Below are 20,396 nucleotides of genomic sequence, written 5' to 3'. Positions count from 1 at the left end.
GAGTGCCAGAGTGCCGCCGCCAGCCATCAGCCACACATTGACGCCAATGTCAGCGGCACCCAACCACCATGCCCACGCCGCCAGAGCACAACCTCCTCCTGGACCCGGTGGCCGAGCTGCGCGCCGCGCTCTCGTCGCACGCGTTCGGGCTCGACCGCGCGACCGAAGTGCTGCTGGACGCGAGCTTCCCGCGCACGGACGCGCAGCGCGCCGAAGTAAAGGCCGAGGCGGACGCGAGTGGCGAGACGCCGGCGCGGGTGGTCGCGCGCGCAAGCGTCGTGTTCCTCGCGGGCGAGGGGGAAGCGGTCGTCAGCCTCAGCGGGAAGGGGTACACTGTGCGTTCGTTTGGTGTGGATGGCGCTGAAGCCAGGTCGAGAGCTGGACCCTCGGCACGCCGTTGCCTGCGTCCCCGTTCGAGTCGCTCGACGCGCTGCTTATCGCCTGCAGCCCGGCCTATGTTGCTGCCATGCAGGAGGAGCTGGGGCGGCGGTTTGCCGACGGCGACGCCTCGCGCCGGTTCAACTACGACGACGACGACGGCGAGGAGCCCGCCTGGATCGACTAGGCCGCTGCACCCCGCCCTCTGTACCCGCCTCAGCACCCCGCCTCTGCACCACACACATCATCATTCTGCATACGCCTCTGCATACGCCTACAGATAGCACCACGCATGTATTTACTTCTTCTTCGAGACAATCTTGTGCGAGAGCTCGCTGCGGGGGTCAGTAGCTGCTACACACGGGCTCCGCAGCTACCCACCGGAGGAAGAGGTCCTTCTGGTGGTTGCCGGCCTCGTCAGTACTTGAGCGCGACTCGAGGTTGGCTGCGGTGTGAGTGATAGCTGTCGCGCGCCACTCACCCTCGACGAGGAGCTGCGTGCCGGGCTGGAGCTCGACGAGGTACTCGACCGAGTTGGGGATGAAGTTGAAGACGGTGAACCTGCGGGGTTAGAAACACCGAGGACATGCAAACCCACCAGTTGGTGTCGCGGACGGGGACTGGAGGGGGGTCAGCAATGCATTCCGTGCGGGGGACGATCGTCTCGCACGAGGCGAGCGAGAATCCACTCACAGCCGTCGGGGCCGAGGACGACCTCTGAAGTCGTGTTAGCACGCCAGTACACCGCGCATCCCACTGCGGCAGTACTCACTGCCGTCGGCGTCACGCTTGGGGGGCTTGGGGACAGCGAGGTTGTAGCTGATGCGTATGAGTTTCTGGCTAGCCGGGCCACGAGGCGACACCCAGCCACTCACGTCACAAACTTGCGGCCGTCCTGCGTCTCGTGGACAGAGGGGGTGCTGCCGAGGCGGCCGAGGAGGGTGGCCTTGGCAAAGTTGCGCTGGCCGATGGGGGCCTTCTGCGTGGATGTCAGCTGCACTGCTGGTGGCGACACACGAGCGCGTGCGCGCGACCATGCCGACATGGGAACGACGCGTCGCGTCGCGTGTGTGCACGGGCAATGCTTGCACGCGCCGCTGTGTGGGAGCACTCACGAGAGCGTTGAGGGTGGGGCGAGCGAGGCGGTACATTGTGCGTGGATGGTGGATGGATGTGGGTTATGGGTAGTGGTTGAGCGGATGGGAGGAAGAGAGGAGAGAGACAAGGGAGACAGGCGCCGGGGATGGGGTTTGTTTGGTTGCAGCCGCCGCGACGCGTCACATTCAATGGCGACCTAGATCGCCTCGCCGGCTCACGTCACTTTATAGGGCGAGTTTCTAATCAACCGAGAAATCAATTACAAAGTCACGTGATTCTCATTTGGCCACATTGACTTCGCTGTGAGATTCAACGCGACTTGCACAACCGACCGCGCCTGGCCCAAGTTCGACAACAACAACATCCGCAACAACCAAAAGACATGAGGTGAGAGGTGGATAACACCGCTCTCTCAGACACACCCCATCCCACCATGGCGCCGACATCAGACTACGAGTTCATGGAGACGGACGAAGAGGACGTCCTCGAGGCCTTGACTCCCAAGGAACCCAAAACGCGAGCGAGGAGGCGCTCAGCGGCGGCGGCAGCGACACCGACCAGGCAGTCAAGCAAGACACCAGGCAGCCTCGCAGAACAGCTCTTTGACGATAGCGGTGAAGAGACACCTCGTGCCTCGTCGTCTCGCCGCCATGCGAGCAGGACAGCAACGGACAGGAGGTCTTCACGACGCCCCTCGGCCGTCCTTGTCGAGCCCAGCAGCCCAGATCCCCTGGCGCTGGGCTCTGAGGCGGATGAGCACATTGCATCGGTGCGCTCTATCTCAGAGTACTCGTGGACGCCTTTGCGGCCCACTGTCATCGAGGTCGAGATCCCGTTCAAGCCGCTCTCCACTTTAATGGGGTACCAGCTCGCCGAGGACCTGCAGCCGCCAACAAGCTCCAGCCGGAGGCGTCTTCTCGCCCGGTCAGAGAAGGAAGAGACCACGGGGCGCAAGGTTCAGCGATGCCCACCCCCAAGAACTACCAAGGCATCGGTACGCAACCGCGCGGTCGAAACGCCGTCCGATGAGCTCTACAGCGAGGAGGAAGTGGTCGAGCTGGACGAGTCTGAAGGCGAGGCGTCGAGCGACGGGGTCGTTGGCAGGGTGACACGAGGTGCTGCGGCAGCGCCGAGCTGGAGGACATTGCGGAGTGATCCCAAGGTATGCTGTCACACAGGGCGAGTCCGTCCGCTGATCTTCCTCAGTCGTCCAAGCGTGATCGTTCCGAGTCAGTGGTTTCTGACGGCCCGAGTGTCACGAAACGCGGGCGAAAGCTGCCTATAACTCGCACCGAGGCGGCACTCGCGAGGAAACCAAAGCCAAAAGCGAAGCCGCATCGGACGCATCGGGAACTTTCCTCGGCGTCCACCGCTTCGTACCACCCGACACAGAAGGAGTGGGAGAGCGAAGGAGAAGAGGAGATGGACGACGACGACGAGATCTACGAGTTGGAGTCGAGCCCAGAGCGTTCCCCAAGGACGTCGCCTTTGCCGACCTCGAGGAAGATCCTGGACCGTCACCGAGAGGCAGGTGTCAAGGACTCATCTCGCCCTAACCTGCCCAGATTTGCGAGAAGTGTCACCAGGGGCCTGCAGACGAGATGCTAGAGAAGGCGCTCAAGAAGAAAGGCAAGGGGAAGAAACGGAAGCAGGAAGACGACTGGGACTTCTCAGAGGAAGAGAGGGCCCGGCTCATGATGGGTTGGATGGAGGTGGGTTGAATCGGTGTCAACGAGAGCACCGTCACTGACCGTTGGCAGTGTGAACGATGCTCAGTCTCGTGGCACTGGGTGAGTTGTTTGCTTGACTGGAGGGCCGAACTAACTGCCGCAGGGCTGTCTGAAACCCAACCAGAGGCGCGACGTTCTGCACGCCTTCCGGACGAAGAACCCGGATGCCCCGAGACGCAAAAATATTGAGATCCACGAGTCTGCAACCTTCCTCTGCGGCAACTGTGAGACAAACCCTGCATGCTACGTGTGCAAGCACTCCAGGCTGCCCGGGGAGAAGCATCAGGAGCTGCCCTCGGCGAACCCTACGACGGCGAACGGCACGGCCGACGACGAGCCGATAGTCATCGACGACGATGACGACGACGACGGCCGTGGTGCTGGTGGTAGCGGCAGTGGCAAGGGCGACACTGCAGTCGCTACAGCTTCAGCGGCCCCAGCCGAGTCTCCAGACGCACAAGACGTCCCGGTCACAGACGGCTTTAAGCCAGACGGGCTGAGGGATTCAAAGCCTGCCCCCCTCCTTTTCAGGTGCTTCAGGTGTAAGCAAGGTGTCCACTATGAGCATTGTAAGTATCAATCACTTCCACGCAACTGACAAGCCTCAGTGAAGAGTCCATTCCCAAGTGGGGAGAGGTTTACACTCCCGGCTTTGGCCCACGTCTATCAGATGACAAGCGATGAGGGGAAGGCTTGGTATTGTCAACAGTGCAGGGAGTGGAACTACCTCGTCGATAGCGTGAGTCTAACCTGGCACGTCTGTGAGTGCTGACAATACACAGATTATCGCTTGGCGCCCATGGCCTGCGTATGCCAAGGAGCCTGAACTCGATGAGGATGAGCTTCCCCTCTACCGTGACCCACTTCCTCGCGAGTACCTCGTAAAATTCCAAGGCCGCTCCTTCCGCCACGTTGCATGGGTGCCGCATCCTTGGCTGCTTTCGGTGGCGCCTGCCAAGCTCAAGAACTTCTTGGAGAAGGGACCGGCCCTCAACCTCATCACGGATGAGACTCTTGCGTCATTTGGCGACACTATGGAGGCGCCGACGATTGCAAACGTTCTCGAGGCCAGTGAGAGAGAAAAAGAGCCCCACGGGGTGCCACCTGATGTCGAGGCGGCTGAAAGTCTGCCTGTGGCGTGGAGCGTGAGTTATGCGTAGCGCCACAGTGCTAATCGTCAGACGGTCGACCGTGTCCTTGATGCCATGTTGCTGCCACCAAAGGGGCGCAAAGGCAAAGGCAAGGGCAAAGGCAAAGCCAACGGCAGGGTCGTCGTGTCCGACTTGGAGAGCGAAGAATCCGACTGGGAGCCAGTTGACGGTCAGATGCCACCTGTCGAGAAGGCCCTGGAGATTGAGCGCTGGGAGAACATGGCCGGAAGGAGGTTGTCAGAAGACGACGTCGATGAGGTTGCTCCCCTCGTCACCTGGTTCTTGGGGAAGTGGGACGATCTGCAGTATGATCAATGTGAGTGCGGGTAGAGAGCTTCGCTGACGACAGCTTGTTGGGACACACCACCTCCAGTCGACTCTGAGTTGTACCCTGCGTTCAAGCATGCTTTGAAACGATACCTTGCTGCCCGTCGCGTCAAGATCCCGATTCTCAACGATCAGCAAATCAAGGCTCGTGAGAGACTTGCTCGTACGATAGGCGCGCCTCCAAACGAGCAGCCAGAATGTGTGGTCGGAGGGGTGAGTCCGTGATTGAAGAGTGAAACTGACATCCAGACACTGATGCCTTTCCAAATCGAAGGTTTCCAGTGGCTCACCTACAAGCACTTGAAGCGCGAAAGCTGCATTCTCGCTGACGACATGGGCTTGGGCAAGACGTAAGCGGTAATGACAGGTTAGCGCTGACCGGCAGTATCCAAGTCGCTTCCTTCTTGGGCTACCTTGGCTCGGAAGACCTTCAGATCTACCCCGCACTGGTCATTGTCCCGAACTCGTATGTCACTGAGAGGTGCCGGAGCTAACATGCGATTAGAACGATCACCAACTGGGTCCGAGAGTTTGAGAAATGGGTGCCACATCTGCGCGTTGTGCCATACTACGGCGTTGCTTCGTGTACGTCGGCTCATTGTTGCTGGGTTCTTACACCGTGCAGCGCGAAAAGTCGTCTCCCAGTACGAGCTGTACCATATGGGTGCCCAGAACAAGGCCGCCGGGCTGAAAGCGTGAGTTGTCGCCAGGCAACAAAGCTCACCTTCAAGCCATGTCGTCCTTACGACCTATGACATGATTACGGGCAACGACTTCGCCGTGTTTAGCCGCATGCCTCGGTGGGAGGTGGTTATTGTGGATGAGGGCCAGCGTCGTGAGTATAGCGGTGCTTGCGCTTCAGAGACTGACGTCTTAACAGTCAAGTCGAACAGCTCGTTGATATTCAACCGGCTCAAGACGCTCAACTCTGTCCACCGCGTCTTGCTGACCGGCACGCCGCTCAACAACAACTTGCGCGAGCTGTTCAACCTCCTCAACTTCCTCGACCCCGAGAGCTTTAGACACTTAGAAGAGCTCGAGCAGCGCTTTAACGACCTCAATGAGTCACTGATCCTCGAACTGCACGAGATGATCAAGTCGTACATTCTGCGGCGCATCAAGGCCGATGTCCTCAAGCTTCCTCCCAAGGTAAGTGGCTTGCTCCATTCAAACTGACGCACCCAGGTCGAGATCATCGTCCCCATCTCCCTTACCCCCGCGCAGAAGGCGCTGAACAAGCGCATCCTTCACCGCCACAAGGAGGCACTCAACCGCATCATCTCTACGAGGAAGAAGAAGAAGATGCAGGCGGAGAAAGCCAAAGCCAAGGATGCCGCCAATGGAGACCGGCAGCCCAGTGGCGCACCTCAGGCCAATGGCAGCAAGGATGGCGAGACGGCGGCCCCTGCCCAGAACGGGGAGGCGCGGCGCGAGAACTCAGCAGGCCCGTCGGAGACAGCAGCTGAGAGGCGCCGTAACCAGAACGCTCTGCTGCCTGTCGTGCAGCCCAGCGAGGTCGTCGAGGTCGACTAGAGCGACCCACATAGACACAGCATTGTCATGCCAATCGAGTGCAATGCGATACATGTAAATCAACACAACTATGAGTATGAAGCCAATGCAATGAATGTCGAAACGAATAATCCCAACTGCCTCCCCCCTTCACCCTCCTCTCCTCTACTCTCGGCCCGCACTGGCCCTCCGCCTCCGTCGCTCCTGCCTTCCCTGCTCGGCCTGGGCCTGCAGAGCGGATGTCGCGAGCGCTCTCAGTCGCTCAGCGTTGGCCAGGAGCTCAATGACACCGTCAAAGTCGAGGGCGGCGATCGCAGCATGCGCATCAGCCGCCTGCTCGACCATCGACAGCACGCGTTGCTGTACCGCTGTGCGCCGGATCGGTGTAGGGGCGAATGCAGGTGGCTCGGGGCTAGCCTCTGCAGCAGGAGACCCTGCGTCCGAGCCGTTGGGTGTCGAGAACGCAGGCTGGGTCTTCGCCGCTGTTGGCGACTCGTCACCAGGTGCATCTGTTGGGTTAGTAACGGGGCAGCGGCCACGACATGTTGACTCACCATCGAAAGCACCACTCTCGACAAACTCGTCGTCGTCCTCCAGCGCCTCGACCGGTGCCTCGATGCCCCTTCTACCTGCCAGCGGCGATGCCTGCTGCTCAAGTCTTTCCACGCGGGCTTCCTCCTCGGCAATCAACTCCTGCTCCTCGCGGCGCGCGCGTTCCGCGCTCTCAGGCGATAACAACAGCTCGTCATCTTCGTCGGGAGGGAAGCTCTGGCTCCGGCTTCGAGATCGCGATTCCCGAGTCGCCTTCCGGGCTGCACGTCGACGTCGCTTTGAAGTCTTGGGCGCCTCGTCATTTGAAGCTCCACGTTTACGGCGGGTGGAAGTCTGAGATGAGGCGGAAGGAGTGCTGTTGCGGGAGCTGGCATTGGAGCGAGTCTCGATCTCCACCACCACTCGCTGGCCGAGATCCTCGGCAACAGCAGATTCCGCATTCTCTTCAACCGCAGGTGGCTGATCCGCCTCGCTACCCTGGCTCTTGCGGCTCTTGTGGCGGAGTGGTCGAGTAGCCAGGGGTGTATCGGCTTCCGCATTGTCCTCTTCAAGTTGTTTGAGACGTTCGAAGCTGCGAGAAGTGCGTTCGGCACGCTGGCTGGACTCGCCTTGTGTAGGCGTAAACAATGAACCAATGCTGGGCACCTTGCGCAGCCATCTGCTGGCAGAGGAGAAGAGGCCACGGCCCCCTTCCTCCTCTGGGAGAGAGGAATGGAAGGTCGCCTGAGTCCGGCCAAACCGCTCGCCCTCGTCGTCAGTCTCGGGGATGACAGTCATGTCTCCCGCATCCGCAGGCGGCGAGGACGATGTTCGTCGGGGCGATTTGCGACGGGACGTTGCAGCCCAGCTCTTGGAACGGGCCAGAGCCGATTTTTCGAGAGCGACCTCGGCTTCGTGGCGGTCCTGAAGGCGAGCCTCCCGTAACGACTTTGTTCTGGCGATCTTGTTCGCCTTTCTGGCGCGGCGTGCTTTGGTCGGTCCAAAGACGTCAGTCGTGTCGGCAGGAGACGAAGCAGGAGACGACTCGGCAACCAGTGGCGCTTCTTGCGACGCCTCTTGGTTCCGAGACTGGCTGCGACGAAGCCTTCCGGACCGCGTCTGGGTGAAAGGCGGCAGCGACGCAGAAACGTCCGCATCGTAGTTGGCAGAGGTGTCGACGGGGATGTCCTCCTCGGTTGGGCGAACGATCACCTCAGTGACACCGAGCGGCTCGGGCTCAGGCTGTACCTCCTCCATGACGACAGGCGCTGGCTCCGCCACTTGGATAGGAACCGACTCGGCGTATGGGAACTGGTCGGAGCTGACAGAGGACTCTTGTAACGACAGGCCCTCGGCAATGATGAAGCCGGGAAGAGCAGTGAGGACATCGCTCACAAAGCCAGCGACATCGTCAGAGTAGTCGAGGCCCTGAACAGGCTGGAAGGACCGACGCCAGAAGTCTTGGAATGCGGCTGGCACGGCACTGCTCGTTCCACGGGATAGGCGAGGAGCGTACATGTCGATGTACTCGTTCATCGTGTCGGTCGAGGCAGGCAGGTCGTTGTTCTCCACCGCAATCGTCAAGGCGTGAAGAACGGCCACATAGAGGCCGTCCAGCTTTATCCCGAGCTCCTCAGTGACGACCTTGGCCGAATCGGTCATCCAGGCGGCAAGGCCGGGACGCAATGGCTCGAGGACGTCGGCGACAGAGTCTGATGGGAGCGACTGGAACAGGGCCGTGATGTTTAGCACCAGCCTACCCACTGCAGCAAAGCATGCTTCCGAAGGGTAGTTGAACGCCGCGACCAGGGCTGACGAGACGAAGGCGAGGAAGTCGACCGGAACAAAGTTCTCATTGATGCTGTAGTGCGCCGCGTGGTAATGCTCGGTCGGCACGAACGAGATCCACGACATGGCCGCTGAGAGGCACGAAAGCGTGGTGATAGAGGCCTTGCGCAACCTTGTCTGCTCCGAGTCGTCGTCCTCGACGCGAATGAAGTCGTCAAGGTGTGCCGAGAGGGTCTCGAGAACACCAAAGTTTGAACCGACACGCTTCGCCCGGAAACGAAGAACAGACACCTTGAGCAGCGATTGCCACGCCTCCAGGTCCTGAGCCGAGGGGGTGTTGTACCAGACCGAAGCGGCCTCCGAGTTGCGGAAGGGGCAAGACAGAAGGCTGACCAGGACCTCGCCGGTGTGGTTTGTGGCTGAGGCAGTGACAGAAGGCTGGAGGTCGATGACCTCAGACCACTTAAGTGCCAGCAGGCGCCATACGTCGAGCTGCATTTGCTCGTCCGCTTCGAAAATCCACGGCATGGAGTTTGAGACTTCGCCCAGGAGGCGAGTGCCGATATCGCGTGTGGAGCCAGTATTGAGGAGCGCGCTGACGAGCTGGCAGAACAGCTGGCGGACTTTGGGGTCCATTGTGGAAGAGAGCTTAGAGCGGGTCAGCGGCCCAAGCAGGTTGCCGACAACGGTAGGCTGGCCAAGAGCTTCGGCGGCGAAAGGCGACTCCTCGGCAGGGTTTCGGTTGAACTGCTGGTTGATGAGCGTCGCTCCCAATGTCTTCTCGCCAAGGACCTCGACAGCGACGTTGAAGAGGTGAAGAGTGACACCGAGGCGGATGGCGTCAGTGTTGAGCGTCGACTTGCCGCTCGCGTCGAGAAGGCAAATGGGCATGTACGTCGTGGGGTCTCGCTGGAAGATGCTGACAATCTGGCGAGTGACAGCCTGGAGGCCGACGATGAAGAGTGGCGTCGGGGGTGACTCGGGAATGTCCGTAATGGCGAGTGCCCGGAGAAGATTGCCCCAGATGCGTGAAAGCACGGCAGGGAGAAGGACGAGACCGTCGGCGTTGGTTACCCACTCGACTGCGGCGAGGTCGTTCACACCACGGATGCCATCAAAGGCCTCCTCGAACAGGGCGAGAAGTTTGCCAAGGCGCTTTGCTGCCCACAGTCTTCCCCATCCTGGGACCTCAGATGGACGAATGAAGTCGGCATCGAACTTGTCGACGATCTCGGGGGCCACCTTGTCGAGGTAGAGGATCTCGCCGTTGAGATACCGGCGCGAGAGCAGGCGCTCCAACTTGGGAAGTGGGCCAGTGGACGGGGTAGCGGTCACCGCCTCGAACATCTCCCAGCCAAGGGTCTTGAGGCTGTCAACACCACAGATGCCAAAGAACTGCTTGAGAATTGGCATGAGGACAAGGTCAAAGGTGCGGTCCAATCGAGGCAAGCGGCGTTCCTCTGGCGTGATGTCGACGACGACACCATCCGAGGAAGGCAGACCCGACATGCGGGTAACCTCCCGCGCCGGCTGATCTTCGTCGCTGAGGGCGATAACGGTGTAGGCGTAGAGCAAGGCGGGCGTTACGAGACCCGTCGTGATCATCCAGGCCAATTTCTTCGGCTTCTCAGACCGCTGCCAACTCCACCTCTGCTCGTTGTGGAAATCGGGACGAGTGGTCAGAGCTTGAGTGAAGTGCTTGCTGTCGCTGGCCTGCGCAAGCGAAACGCCGACAGGTAAGGCGATTGTTCGCAGTCGTTCGTCGACATCTTCGTACGACGAGGCGCTGAATGCGTTGTAGGATCGCACCACACGGCCCGATTCTGATAGTGAGGCAGTCGAGCCAGCGTGGAGGTAAGCATAGATGGCGTGCTGCCATGCCGCGCTGGCAAGAGTGGGGCGAACACCATTTGTCGAAGGCTGAAGCGAGCGCTGTTGATGTCAGCTACGGGAACCTTGGTTCAACTCACGTCCATGATGTGGCCAATGTCCTTGACTAAGGGCGACGAGCTGAACTCCTTGCCGATCAAGCTGACAAGAATGGCCCAGGTTGAACAAGCCCAAGCCACCTCTTCGGCAGTTCCGACTGTCCGCCGGAACACGGCCTCGATCGGCGACCACTCGGTGTTCTTTTCTCCATCCTTGTCATAGGTCGCTTTTGATCGTGGAGACTTGAGCACCCCGCGGAGGAAGTTTGCGACAAAGGCCTCGCTGCGGACGACGACTGATCTTGTCTTGTTCCAGGCAGTAGAGTCATCTTGGAGGAGAAGGTCGGCGTCGTCTTGAAGGCGAAGCTTGGCAGTCTGGAATGCGGCGGCGGCAGCCGATGCGCTCTTCCTCAGCGCGGGTAATGGGCTGGCGAGGGTGCGCAGGCAGACGGGGAGGAGTTGTGTGTATGCCGGGAAGAAGATGTCAGGGTACCTTCTGAGGAGATTGATGACGGCGTTGAACGCCTCCTTCCTGATGGGTGATGGGTCCTTGAGGGCGAACACACCGACGGCGACGGTCGTGAGCGCGCTCTCCAGGGAGCGAGTAATCTTGCTCTCCAGTGGTCTGATCCATGCTGATGGAAGGCGGACTTGTGAGAAGATCATGATGGCCTGGCTGAAGGTGCGTTTCGGGCTCGGTGTTGGGAGAATTGGAGTCCTGGGGATGACCAGGACCTGGTCGAGCAGTGCTTGGACATCGGCCTCGGTGAACAGGGTGAAGAGCCTTGGCGAGCTGAATACGACTGTAAGGAACCTCAACGCCGCGCATCCAACACCCGCCGCCTCGCGGCGGTACAGGACCTCGGACTCGGTGTACCCTCTTTTAGGCGTCTTCTGTGGTGATGGCGGCAGGCTGAAGGCAGCAGTAAGGCCGCGGAACGGGGAGGTGGAGGCGGTCGTCTCCGAGTTGGGCATCTTGCCCATGAGGCGATTCAAATCGCGCTGAACAGCGCAGACGATGGCGGGGGCCTCATCGCGAATCTCCTTGTAGACGCTGTCGAACTCGGTATGCTCTGCAAGCGTAGGCGGGCCAATGTCGAACAGGCTCTCGCGCAGGCGCAGCGTGAGCGACGTGTACGACTCTTCGAGGGTGAGGAGGTCGGCTTCGCCTGATAACAGGTTTTCGACGAGGTAGGAGGGATGGAGTCCCTCTTCGAGCTCCTCCTCCTCGGATTCGTCACTGAAGTTGTCGCTCGCGCCTCGTGGCCCATTGGGGAGCTGGCCGCCAGCCTGTCCGTCACCAGACGTGTCACTGTCATCAGACGGGGGCGCATCATCAGAGATGGGAACACCAGCGATGCCGTCCTCGGCGGCGTCCAGAGTCGAAAGGAACATGGAGGGGCTGTCGATACGGGGCATGGCGCCAATCACTCTCAGGCGGGCGGGCTCGCGGTTGTTCCAAGTACCTTCCTTGACCGACTTTGCGACGCGGATGGGGTGTTCGTGGCGCTTGAGGATGGGGCGGACGCCGTCTGCCGAGTCGTCAGACGCGCGGTGGGCCGAGGAAGGGGAGGACGTAGCCTCGGGGGAAGAAGTGCGGTAGGAGCGGATTGATGGCGGGACTTCAGGGACGATAGGCTCGTTGGTGTTGAAGAGCTTTGTGTGGTTACTGGGCGAGAACGCGACTCTGGCTCTGCGGTCAGAGCTGAGCGAGCGCAGAGGCCCGGCTGAGTGGAGTTAGTTGTGAACTCTCGGGACCCCGCCACCACGACTCACCGACAGTCTTGGCCGCGCGGAGGGGGTCGAGCGGCGACGACTTGCTGGGCGCGCTGGACGCGCGGTGCACACTCTTCGACGACGACGCGACGGGCGTGGTGTGCGTGTCAAAAATGACAGACTGGCTGCTGCTGGCGGCGGCACGACGCGTAGTGGGCGACATTGCGAGTGGGGTGAGCCTAGGGGGGTGGGTCCCCTGCGCGATTGATTTTCGCGCGCGCTGAGGTGGGTATTGTCGAACGCAGCGAGTCGGGCGGTGGCGCGGGGGGAGGTGGGAGGATTGTCTGGGGTACCAGTCGCACTGGTTGTGCTATACAGTTGGAGTTATTGTTGCTGTTGGAGACAAAGGACGATATGGAGGAGGGAGTCGAAGGTGAGGGAGTGGTGTTCTTGCTTGTCCGAGACCAGGCGCGTCGGTGAGATTGCTTTCAGGACAGGGACAAGTGACGCGCCTGCACTCTAGGGCGCGTAAAATATTACGTGTCTTTGACGCGCTCGCACCTGGGCTCAAGCCACCGAGCGCCACCGAGGGTGGCGGGTAATGTAGCTCGCACCGGCGTGAGTGGCGACGCGCAATGGAATGGAGCAGAGCTGGCAACGACAGAGAGCAAACGAATGCATGCAGAAGAGAGCGACTAGCAGATAAGTAGCTAAGTAGCAGAACGCTGCGCCTCCTAACAATCATGTTTACAGTGACGTTACGACGTGACAATAACCACGCGACTCTCATGTGCGTCCCACGTGTCCCACCCTGAGCAGTTGTCGCCACCATAGCGCCATCTTCGTGACGTTTGCGTACGCTGTCATGGAAAAATACCTCCGTCGGTCGTCTCCCATCTCACCCACGAGCCGGTCAGCGAGCCGCGAGCCGGCCGGCCGCCTGTGTCCGCTTTTACTTACTCGGGTTGCCACCACGGCGGCGCACATTGCCGAAAACAACGAGGCCGTCGACCTACCTACTTGCGTGTCGTCGTCCGTCGCAGACTTTATCCCACTTTCTTGTTGTCACTAATCCCACCTCCCGCACCATGCCAAATTCAAGAGACGTCGGCCGCGTCGTCATGGACGGTGAGTGCGTCCCGCCGTCACACCTAACCCCCCCCCTAGTGGCCTTTTTCGCCGCATCACAAGTGGCGCTGTACTACGCCTTGCGATACGTCCTCTCGTCGCTCGCCGAGCCGGGCGGCGCGAACAAGAAGGCCAAGGCCAAGGGCGAGTCGCTACTCTCGCAGACCGGCCTGTCCAAGGAGCAGCTGGCGGCGCTCGACCTGGACGAGTACGAGACTAGCATCGCGGCTGAGATCATCCCTCCCGGCGCGCTGGAAACGACGTTCGAGTCCATCGGCGGGCTGGACGAGATCATCTCGAGCCTCCGCGAGACGGTCATCTACCCGCTCACCTTTCCCGAGCTGTTTGCCAGCGGCGGCGGGCTGCTGTCGGCGCCGCGCGGCGTCCTGCTCTACGGCCACCCGGGCTGCGGCAAGACGATGCTCGCCAAGGCGCTGGCAAAGGAATCCGGCGCGACATTCATCAACCTCCCGCTCTCGAGCCTGACGAGCAAGTGGTTTGGCGAGAGCAACAAGCTCGTCAACGGCCTGTTCAGCCTCGCGCGCAAGGTCCAGCCCAGCATCGTGAGTGTCCGGTGCCAGTGTCCGGGGCCCTCGCTCGAGCCGCCTTGATGCTGACCCCCAGATCTTTATCGACGAGATCGACAGCCTGTTCCGCGAGCGCTCGGCAGCCGACCACGAGGTCACGGGCATGCTCAAGGCCGAGTTTATGACGCTGTGGGACGGGCTCACGAGCGGCTCGGACCGCATCCTCGTCCTCGGCGCGACCAACCGGCCCAACGATATCGACCCGGCAATCCTCCGCCGCATGCCCAAGCGCTTTGCGATCCGCCTGCCAAACTACGAGCAGCGGGTCAAGATCCTGACACTGGTGCGTTGTGCCGCCGGTGTGCCGCGTGTTCGCCACTGACGCCCCCCCCAGATGCTCTCGCACACGAAAACCGCGCCCGGGTTCACAATCGAGGCGCTCGCGCGCAAAACCGACGGCCTGTCCGGCTCCGACCTCAAAGAGACGTGCCGCAACGCCGCAATGGTCCCCGTACGCGAGTTTATGCGCGAAAAGGGCAGGGCCGGCAAGGACGGCCTGGAGGCCGCCCGCAAGGAGGGCTTCAAGGTCCGCCCACTCACACTCGAGGACTTTGCCCTCCACGACTCGCACGCCCACAACTATGTCGACCCATCGCGCAAGGCCGCACCCGCAGCGTACATTGACCCTGTCGATTAGATTGTCGCTACTTAGATTGCATGGTTGGGTTTGTCGCATGCATCCCATCTCACACGGCGGCGGCGGCGGTGGCGGCGGCAGCAGCAGCAGCAGCAGCAGCAGCAGCAGCAGCAGCAGCAGCATCAGCATTTGCGTTACAAGAGTGATGCATTGATGATTGTGTCTTCCCCATGCCGATTCCGATGCGATTCTCTACTTCTGTGCTCTAAACTACTACGCCATGCCATGCCGCCTAGTGCTTCTCGCGTTGGGGAGGCTCGTCGACCGGCAGCGTCTCGAGCCAGCGCTGCGCAATGTCGGTGCCGCGGAAGACCTCGTGGATGACCTGGCGCACATCCTCGACAAAGACAAACTCGATGCCCGCCTTGACACTCTCGGGCACGTTCTCGTCGATATCAGACTTGCACGCGACAGGGACAACAAGTTCTGGGGGGGTTAGCGGAGCTCAACCAGTCCAACGCTACTCACTCTTGATGCCCGCGCGGTGAGCAGCAAGGATCTTCTCCTTGAGGCCACCAACAGGGAGAACCTGGCCGTGGAGCGAGATTTCACCCGTCATGGCAACATCAGGGTCGACCTGGGTGCGTGTCAAGAGCGACACAAAGGCAGTAAGAATGGCGGTTCCTGCACTAGGTCCCTCCTTTCCGATGCCACCCTCGGGCATATGCAAGTGGATGTCGCGGTCGTTCACAGTCAGGTCGGCTTCGCTCTTTGTGATGCCGAGCAGGAAGGCGTTGGCCTTGACCCAGCTGAGCGCAATCTGGGCCGACTCGCGGATGACCTCGCCGAGCTTGCCGGTCAGCTGAAGACCGCCCTTGCCGGGCATCGACGTGACCTCGATGGGCATGACGGAACCGGATCCGTTGCCAAGGTAGCCAAGACCAGTGCTGACACCGGCAGGTGGCGCCTTGGTGTACAGGCGGTCCTTGTGGTAGACGGGAGGGCCGACATAGTCCTTGAGGTTGTCCTTGGTAACACGGACGTGGATGCCCTCGGGGATGGTCAGGGGCTCGCGCACCTTGGTAGTAACGTGGGTGGTGTCGGGCTCCTTGCCGGCTTCGTCTCCTGGCAGGCGCTCCGACTTGGGCTTCACATCCGCCTCCTGCGTCTCCACTGAGCGCTGTTCTGCTGCCTCTGCGGGCTCAGGGAGGGCGGCCTCGCCAAGGTCGTCAACAATCTTAAACGCAGCCTTGCGGTAGATCTTGTCGATGTGCTTCTTGAGGTTACGCACACCCGACTCGCGGCAGTACCAGCGGATAAGCGTCTCGATGGCCTCGGGCTCAATCTCGATGTCGACGTCCTTGAGACCTGATGCGTCCTTTGCCTGAGGAGAGAGGTACTTCTCGGCAATGTTCATCTTCTCGGCCGAGACATAACCGTTGACCTCGAGAACCTCCATACGGTCAAGGAGGGGCGCAGGGATGGTGTCCAGGACGTTGGCAGTGCAGACGAAGAGGACACGAGAGAGGTCGACCGGGACGTCCATGTAGTGGTCGAGGAACGACGTGTTCTGCTCGGGGTCGAGCATCTCGAGAAGGGCAGAAGATGGGTCGCCGTTGTGGCCGCGGCCGATCTTGTCGACCTCGTCGATGAGAATGAGGGGGTTCTCAGTGGCGACCTTCTTGAGCGCCTGGATGGGCTTGCCGGGCATGGCGCCGATGTAGGTCCTGCGGTGGCCCTTGATTTCGGCGACATCGGTGAGACCACCGACCGAGAAACGGAAGAACTGGCGGCCAAGGGCGCGCGCAATGCTCTTACCGATCGAGGTCTTACCAACACCGGGGGGACCAGCGAGACAGATGATCTTGCCCTCGACGGTGCCGCGGAGCTTGCCGACAGCAAGGAACTCGAGAATGCGGTCCTTGACGTCCTTGAGGCCGTAGTGGTCCTCGTCGAGAACCTGGGTCGCGTGGGCGATGTTGAAGTTCTCGGGCGAGTGAACGCCCCAGGGGATCTGGGTGAGCCAGTCGAGGTAGTTGCGGGTGACGTTGAACTCGCTAGCCGCGGGCTCGAGATGCATGAGCTTGTTGAGCTCCTCGTCGAACACCTTCTTGACGCCCTCAGGCATGGCGAGCTTGGCCGCCTTCTCCTTGAAGCGCTCGACGAGCTTGTCCTTGCCGTCACTCTCCATGCCGAGCTCCTTCTTGATGCCCTTGAGCTGCTCCATGAGGTAGTACTCGCGCTGGCGCTTCTGGATCTTGCTCTCGACATCGCGCGAAATCTTGCTCTGAAGCTGGGCGTTGATGAGCTCCTTCTTGAGGATCAGGAGGGCCTTCTGGAGGCGGTCCTCAACAGACAGCGACTCGAGCACGGCCTGGAGGTCGTGGACATCGCCAGTCGAAACGGCCGCGGCAAAGTCGGCAAGCTTGTCGGGCTCGTCAAAGACGTTGGCGGCCGAGTTGGACATGGTGAAGGAGGCGACTGCGGGGTCAGCCAAGGCCGGTACAGGGGTACTTACTCTGCTCGCGGAAGATGGGCTGGAGCTGCGCAATCTCCTTGAAGACGGCGAGAATCTCGCCCATGATCGCGCGGATAACCTGGTTGTCCTTCTTGTGAGGCTCAAGCACCAGGTTGGACACGTTGGTGAGCGAGATCTCAGGGAGAAGAGGGTGGAGGAAGCCGATCTGGGACTGGTGCTTGTGGTCGTCGGTGACCTCGCCGTCCTCGGTCGTCTGCTCGCCGAGAGCCTCCTTGGTCTCCTCGACGCTGGGCACCTCCTTCTCGAACGACGCCACCTCGGCCTCCTCCTTTGGCTCAGCGACAGTGTTCTCGACAGCCGCAGCCTCGGCCTCGGCCTCGACGGCAGGAGGCTCAGGCGGGCCGGGGACGACGAGCTCGTCGATGTGGATGCGGCGGTGGGGGTAGAGCACGGCGGTGAGCGTCTCGGGCTTGGGCTCGCCGCCCTCCTCGGCGTCAGCGTTCTGCTGGCGGTTCGTGTCGGCCGACGAGAAGACGCTCGTGATCTGGGCGAACACGCCGACGGGGTGGACCTGGTCGAGCGACGTGATCACGTCCGAGTCCGAGTCGGAATCCTTGAGAAGGAAGGCGCCGATGTATGGCTGGCCGTGGGCGATGAGCTCGCGGATCGCCTTGATGACGGCGGGCGAGGTGATGGTGACGGCCTTGTAGAAGCCGGGGAAGAGGGGCCGACGCGTGATGGGGAGGGCGAGGACCTGGGGGTAGATTTCGGGGATCGAGGGCTTGGCAATCTCCTTGCCTTTGCCAGAGCCGGCGCTCTTGGTGGCGGCCACGCCTTCAGGCGGGGGGATAGTGGACGCCGAGGACGAGGCCGCCTGCTTCGTCTTGGACTCGGACTCGGCGGCGCTCTTCTCCTCGGTCTTGGCCGTTTCGGATGCCTCGGCCGGCTCCACCTTGGACTTGACATCCTTCTTGGACGACTCGGTCGCAGCTGTCTCCTCCTTGGTGGCCGTCTCGCCTTCCTCAGCCGCCTCGCCCTCGCCTTCCTCGGCCTCCTCCTTTGCCTTCTGCGCCGAGTTGACCCATCGCTTGTCCTTTAACGAGCGGGGCGACGAGTGCAGGGCGCGGACCTGGGACTGGAGGGATGGTCGGGCATGCCATGCGAGGTACTCTGCTGCGCATCTTGAGGGGCCGGCGATGGGAGCTGGTGATGATGCTGGAACGCCGATGCGGAGGGCCGAGGTTGCAATGAGCCTTGGGCCCCTCGCTCGCGCGACGACACGAAGAGGCACCATGAGTGATGGGGTGTGTCGGTTGTCGAATGCAAAGTGGTGATAAAGTAAATGAATGCCGCTACAGAGTGAATGCGAGTTTGTCGACTGCCAGTCTGAGATCTGAGAGAGAGAAGGTTGTTGCAGCAGCAAAGTGCTAGAAGGATGAGTGGACGGACGACACGAGCAATCAGTCTGCCTGTCGTCTGTCGGTCGGTGACGCTTGCTCATCACGCGTACGACCACCGGCTGTCTCTGGCGGAACCAGCCTATCGTGCGCTGACTCGCCTCGGCCAGGCCGAACCCACCCAGCACCCAAACCAAAAGGTGGAGGGGTCCCACCATTCAAAAGTCCCGTTTCCATCCCTTTTCATTTACAAAAGTGGCAAAATCCTAATGGATCAATCTAGAACAATGCCGGCCACCCAAAGTCTTTCAACACACACGCGTTTAGGTCATGAACAGACGACATTCTGCATCATTATGGTTGGGCCCGAGAGTCCAACACGTACTGTACACGCCCTAGAGTTTCTCTGTCAAAAGCCAGGCGGTATGGGGGGAGGGGAGAGGGAGGGGGATGGGGATGGGGTGGTGGTAATCAATGTCCGAGAGATATAATAAACACAGCTACGAGACAGGGACGGAGGATTAGGAAACTTGGACCCCCGATCGGAGCATCGGCCGAAAAGTGGCTCAAAGAACCTCTGATGACCGACGAAGCAATCGGCTCCGCATCTCCATTCCCCGCTTCTCGCGCTCCCTTCGTTCAACCTCATCCTCGTCGTCAGAGTCGAGCTCGACCTCGCCGTTGAACACAATCACGTCGCCTTCAGATTCCTCGTCCGAGTCGGGCTCAACTGCAGGAGTGCAGGTGATGATCGGGAGGGAAGGAGTCGACGAGGCGGTCGACTGAACGCTCTCGGTCGGCGAGGTGGGCTGGTCGGGGTAGTCCTTCGACTTTGGTGGCGTAACCACAAAAGTGACCCGGTCACGGTCGAACAAAGCCTTTACTGGGGTATGAGGGGTCGACTGTCTTGCTTTGATGGTGGCCTGGTTATGGGCACGAGATGGAGCAAGAGGTGTGCGAGTGAAGTCGTCGTCGGCAAACGAGTCGTCACAGGACCTTGGTCGAGACAGGCGACCGTTGGTACGCTCACGGAGGAAGGGCGCGAGACGAGACTCCAGCGACGGGCTGTCGGGAGTCATGGGGCGGCTGCTAGAGCCGAGGTATGCCTTGATGTCAAACGAGGAGAACTCTTCGGTGGGGGTCTGGGGGCCCTCAGAGTCGACAGAGTCGACAGAGTCGCTGCGGAACTGGCCCCGGTGGTTGGTGTACACTGGTGACGAACCCGAGCCGTGCATCTTGGCCTGAATCTGGGCGAGACTTGGGAGACGGGGACGGAACCTTGGCTGCTGCTGCGAGCGAAGAACACTGGACGGCGACCGGTTGACGTCGGATCGGGTGCGCGCATGGGCGGCGATGGCGGCCTTCTCCTGAGCCTGAATGGCGAAATCTTGGGCCGAGAGACGGGGGAGGGCGTCGGCAAGAGGAAGCATCACCGAGAAGGCAGAGTCGACAGGAGACTGCTCCGCTGAGCGCGTCGTGAGCGAGACGTCCTGGTCATACGTTGATCTGCCGTCCGAGTTGATCGCTGCTGTGAGCCTCGCATGCATGGGCGTGTGAGCCAGAGTCCACGCGCGGGGCGAGGGGTTGCGTCCTGGTGTCCTGGGTGTTCTGGGGGTGGGGGCGGCAATAATGGGGGAACCTGAGCAAAGAGTCAGCGCCCAGTGCCACGAAAACATCTCTCGACAAGACTCACCAAACTCGCGCTCACGGCGCTCCTGGGCAGAAACAACAGCCTCCCAGAGGGGCTGTCCGCGTTCTGCCAGGCTCTCTGAACGCTTGGTCTTCAGGCGTGGCCATGTACCAATGTCGGCCGTCTCGACCCACGCGTCATCGAGGAGAGGCGCGGCGTCCATCAGATCCGACATGCACATGTTGATTGAAGGCGAGTTTGGTCCCGACTCGAGTGCCGCCTCAGCGACCGAGTGGGCCACGGTGCGTAAAGGAGTCGGGTCAGGGGACGAGTAGTTGAGATAAGCGGACATGTTGATTGTTGTCAGCTTGATGGTGGTGGTGGTGGGTTGAGGGGGGTTGTTCGAGGCCTGCTCGAAGCTCTTTGCGGGTGTGGGGTG

At 60.9% G+C, this 20,396-nt stretch overlaps 7 protein-coding genes across 7 annotated transcripts; 3 read left to right on the top strand and 4 right to left on the bottom strand.

Moving 5' to 3' along the window:
* Nucleotides 1-68: 68 nt before the first annotated feature.
* Q8F55_005006 (uncharacterized protein) lies at nucleotides 69-565 on the top strand (the record flags this gene model as incomplete). The annotated part of the gene is made up of 2 exons (XM_069353503.1): nucleotides 69-335; nucleotides 371-565. The coding sequence occupies 2 exons, from the start codon at nucleotides 69-71 to the stop codon at nucleotides 563-565; spliced, it is 462 nt and encodes a 153-aa protein (XP_069208145.1).
* A 111-nt stretch (nucleotides 566-676) lies between these two features.
* Nucleotides 677-1,529, bottom strand: Q8F55_005005 (uncharacterized protein; the record flags this gene model as incomplete). Its single annotated transcript, XM_069353502.1, has 8 exons — nucleotides 677-713; nucleotides 760-823; nucleotides 860-939; nucleotides 977-998; nucleotides 1,072-1,095; nucleotides 1,151-1,197; nucleotides 1,254-1,357; nucleotides 1,494-1,529. The coding sequence occupies 8 exons, from the start codon at nucleotides 1,527-1,529 to the stop codon at nucleotides 677-679; spliced, it is 414 nt and encodes a 137-aa protein (XP_069208144.1).
* Nucleotides 1,530-1,909: 380 nt separating this feature from the next.
* On the top strand, nucleotides 1,910-6,217 carry Q8F55_005004 (uncharacterized protein; the record flags this gene model as incomplete). The annotated part of the gene is made up of 15 exons (XM_069353501.1): nucleotides 1,910-2,638; nucleotides 3,042-3,188; nucleotides 3,237-3,266; nucleotides 3,310-3,737; nucleotides 3,921-3,945; nucleotides 3,989-4,351; nucleotides 4,388-4,673; nucleotides 4,731-4,897; nucleotides 4,934-5,034; nucleotides 5,070-5,150; nucleotides 5,190-5,269; nucleotides 5,310-5,379; nucleotides 5,416-5,519; nucleotides 5,565-5,833; nucleotides 5,870-6,217. The coding sequence occupies 15 exons, from the start codon at nucleotides 1,910-1,912 to the stop codon at nucleotides 6,215-6,217; spliced, it is 3,228 nt and encodes a 1,075-aa protein (XP_069208143.1).
* Nucleotides 6,218-6,361: 144 nt separating this feature from the next.
* Nucleotides 6,362-12,382, bottom strand: Q8F55_005003 (uncharacterized protein; the record flags this gene model as incomplete). Its single annotated transcript, XM_069353500.1, has 4 exons — nucleotides 6,362-6,705; nucleotides 6,751-10,447; nucleotides 10,486-12,170; nucleotides 12,220-12,382. 4 exons carry the CDS (start codon nucleotides 12,380-12,382, stop codon nucleotides 6,362-6,364), a joined length of 5,889 nt encoding a protein of 1,962 aa, XP_069208142.1.
* An 865-nt stretch (nucleotides 12,383-13,247) lies between these two features.
* MSP1 (mitochondrial dynamin GTPase Msp1) lies at nucleotides 13,248-14,511 on the top strand (the record flags this gene model as incomplete). The annotated part of the gene is made up of 4 exons (XM_069353499.1): nucleotides 13,248-13,287; nucleotides 13,327-13,850; nucleotides 13,912-14,157; nucleotides 14,209-14,511. The coding sequence occupies 4 exons, from the start codon at nucleotides 13,248-13,250 to the stop codon at nucleotides 14,509-14,511; spliced, it is 1,113 nt and encodes a 370-aa protein (XP_069208141.1).
* Nucleotides 14,512-14,743: 232 nt separating this feature from the next.
* PIM1 (ATP-dependent Lon protease pim1) lies at nucleotides 14,744-18,224 on the bottom strand (the record flags this gene model as incomplete). Its single annotated transcript, XM_069353498.1, has 3 exons — nucleotides 14,744-14,937; nucleotides 14,980-16,932; nucleotides 16,970-18,224. 3 exons carry the CDS (start codon nucleotides 18,222-18,224, stop codon nucleotides 14,744-14,746), a joined length of 3,402 nt encoding a protein of 1,133 aa, XP_069208140.1.
* A 669-nt stretch (nucleotides 18,225-18,893) lies between these two features.
* Nucleotides 18,894-20,309, bottom strand: Q8F55_005000 (uncharacterized protein; the record flags this gene model as incomplete). Its single annotated transcript, XM_069353497.1, has 2 exons — nucleotides 18,894-19,966; nucleotides 20,021-20,309. 2 exons carry the CDS (start codon nucleotides 20,307-20,309, stop codon nucleotides 18,894-18,896), a joined length of 1,362 nt encoding a protein of 453 aa, XP_069208139.1.
* Nucleotides 20,310-20,396: the final 87 nt, after the last annotated feature.

Source organism: Vanrija albida (genome assembly GCF_041260175.1).
Source record: "Vanrija albida strain AlHP1 chromosome Unknown contig_4, whole genome shotgun sequence".
Lineage (NCBI taxonomy): Eukaryota > Fungi > Basidiomycota > Tremellomycetes > Trichosporonales > Trichosporonaceae > Vanrija > Vanrija albida.
The sequence above is the reverse complement of the archived record's forward strand: the minus strand, read 5'-3'. Positions and strand labels throughout refer to the sequence as shown.